The following is a 1,715-nucleotide window of genomic DNA, read 5'->3' as shown; positions in this document are numbered from 1 at the left end:
GCTGCTGCTGCTGCTGCTGCTGCTGCTGCTGCTGCTGCTGCTGCTGCTGGTGATGGTGATGGTGATGGTGATGGGGGTGGTGTTAGAGGCTGCTGGTATTCTGCTGCTGCTGAGGGTTTGTTTGGGGTGTATGTACACCTGGATGGAGCGAAGAGCAGCAAGCTGCTGCGGCCAGGAGAAGCAGCAGATAACTCTCTTTTGCTGCTGCAGCTCCTGCTGCAGCTGCTGCTGCAGCTGCTGCTGCAGCAGGAAGCTGAATCTGTATCGACAGGGGAGGGGTTGCTGGTTAAGCCCTGTACACCAGAAGATATATACGAGTCGCATGCATACTCATTATATATTTCACCTTCATACTCTTGCTGCTGCTGCTGCTGCTGCTGCTGCTGCTGCTGCTGTTGTTGCTGCTGCTGCTGCTGCTGCGGCGGCGGGTGGAGAGGGAATGTCAGAGATTGGGGGGGAGTGGCAGAGTCGTGGTGCTGCTGACGATGATGGCGATGCTGCTGCTGCTGCTGCTGCAGCTGCAGCAGCTGTTTATAACGATAGTATTGTTGCTCGTGGTAGTGCTGCTCCTGTTCTTCTTGCTGCTGCTGCTGCTGCTGCTGCTGCTGCTGCTGCTGCTGATGCTGCTGCTGCTGTTGCTGATGCAGTTGCTGCTGATGTCTATAACGGTAATATTGCTGCTGATGATGATGGTAATCGTCCTCCTGCTGCTGCGGGTACTGATGATGCTGCTGCTGCTGCTGCTGCTGCTGCTGCTGCTCCTGCTGCCGCTTTTGCTGCTGGTGGCGATGATACTGCTGCTGATGATGATCCATTTGCATATCGATAATAAGTGAGTTGCAAGCTGTAGTTTTTTTTGTTTTTTTTTTTTGCTTTCTCTGCTGTATTGGTCTGGTGTATAGACAGATAGCGGCTCGTTGGTTTCGTCTTCAACGTAAATATGTGAATATTTCACTTATAAAAGATTCTCTCAATCTATTAAACATTAAAAAACAAAAAATAAAATAAAATAAAGAAAAATAAAGACGAAAGTTCATCTCTGTTTCGCTGCTTTCCTGCATAGTTGAATGGTCGTGAGCCACCGGTCGGCGGCAGTTAGAGGGTAACGAGAGGTTTCAAAGAAAAAAAAGAAAAAAAAGAAATAAAATATATATTTTTATAAATTATTTTCATGTTTTTTTATGCAGAAGGATATATATTTCTCCAAGTTGAACGCCACCGTCGGCGACGCGCCACCGCGGTCAGCGCACGAGGTGTATATACACCTGAAAAAAAAACAGAGTTTCTGTGTTCTAGCGGCTGTATTGATGAATTATATTTAAATTTATTTAATTATTTTCTAATAAATTATATTTATTTATAAATTTTTTTATATTTAGCTGAGCTGTACATACACCGCACGCAACACTCTAAACAGCCCCCCACACAAGGGGGGCCCCTCCTCTCTCGATCACCACCTTCTGCAGCAACAGAATCCTTCTCTTCTTCTTTTTTTTTTTTTTATTTATTTTAATATTATTTATTTATTTATTTTTTGTTTTCTTTTCTTTAAATATATATTAATATCGTTTAAAATAAAAAAAAACAAAAACATTAATACCAGTTTAGCCAGGTGTGTATAAGCGCAGCCGCCGCCGTTTCTTTTTCTTTTTTTATTTTTACTTTTCTTCTTCTCTTTATTTATTTTTATTTATTTTAATTTATTTTAATTTATT

The 1,715-nt window shown here is 42.6% G+C and overlaps 1 protein-coding gene across 1 annotated transcript in view; it reads right to left on the bottom strand.

Annotated features, from left to right (window-relative positions):
* EMH_0050220 (uncharacterized protein) overlaps positions 1 to 821 on the bottom strand; it is a gene marked incomplete at both ends in the record, with an annotated part of 2,406 nt that extends 1,585 nt beyond the window's left edge. Inside the window, 2 exons of the mRNA XM_013496612.1 lie at positions 139 to 293; positions 347 to 821. Of these exons, the coding sequence (XP_013352066.1) occupies positions 139 to 293; positions 347 to 821 (630 nt within the window). The remainder of the gene's footprint in view (positions 1 to 138; positions 294 to 346) is intronic.
* Positions 822 to 1,715: the final 894 nt, after the last annotated feature.

Source organism: Eimeria mitis, genomic scaffold, assembly GCF_000499745.2.
Source record: "Eimeria mitis Houghton genomic scaffold, Emh_scaff2199, whole genome shotgun sequence".
NCBI classification, from domain to species: Eukaryota; Apicomplexa; class Conoidasida; order Eucoccidiorida; family Eimeriidae; genus Eimeria; species Eimeria mitis.
Note: the sequence above shows the minus strand (reverse complement) of the source record. Positions and strands in the feature narration are given on the sequence as shown.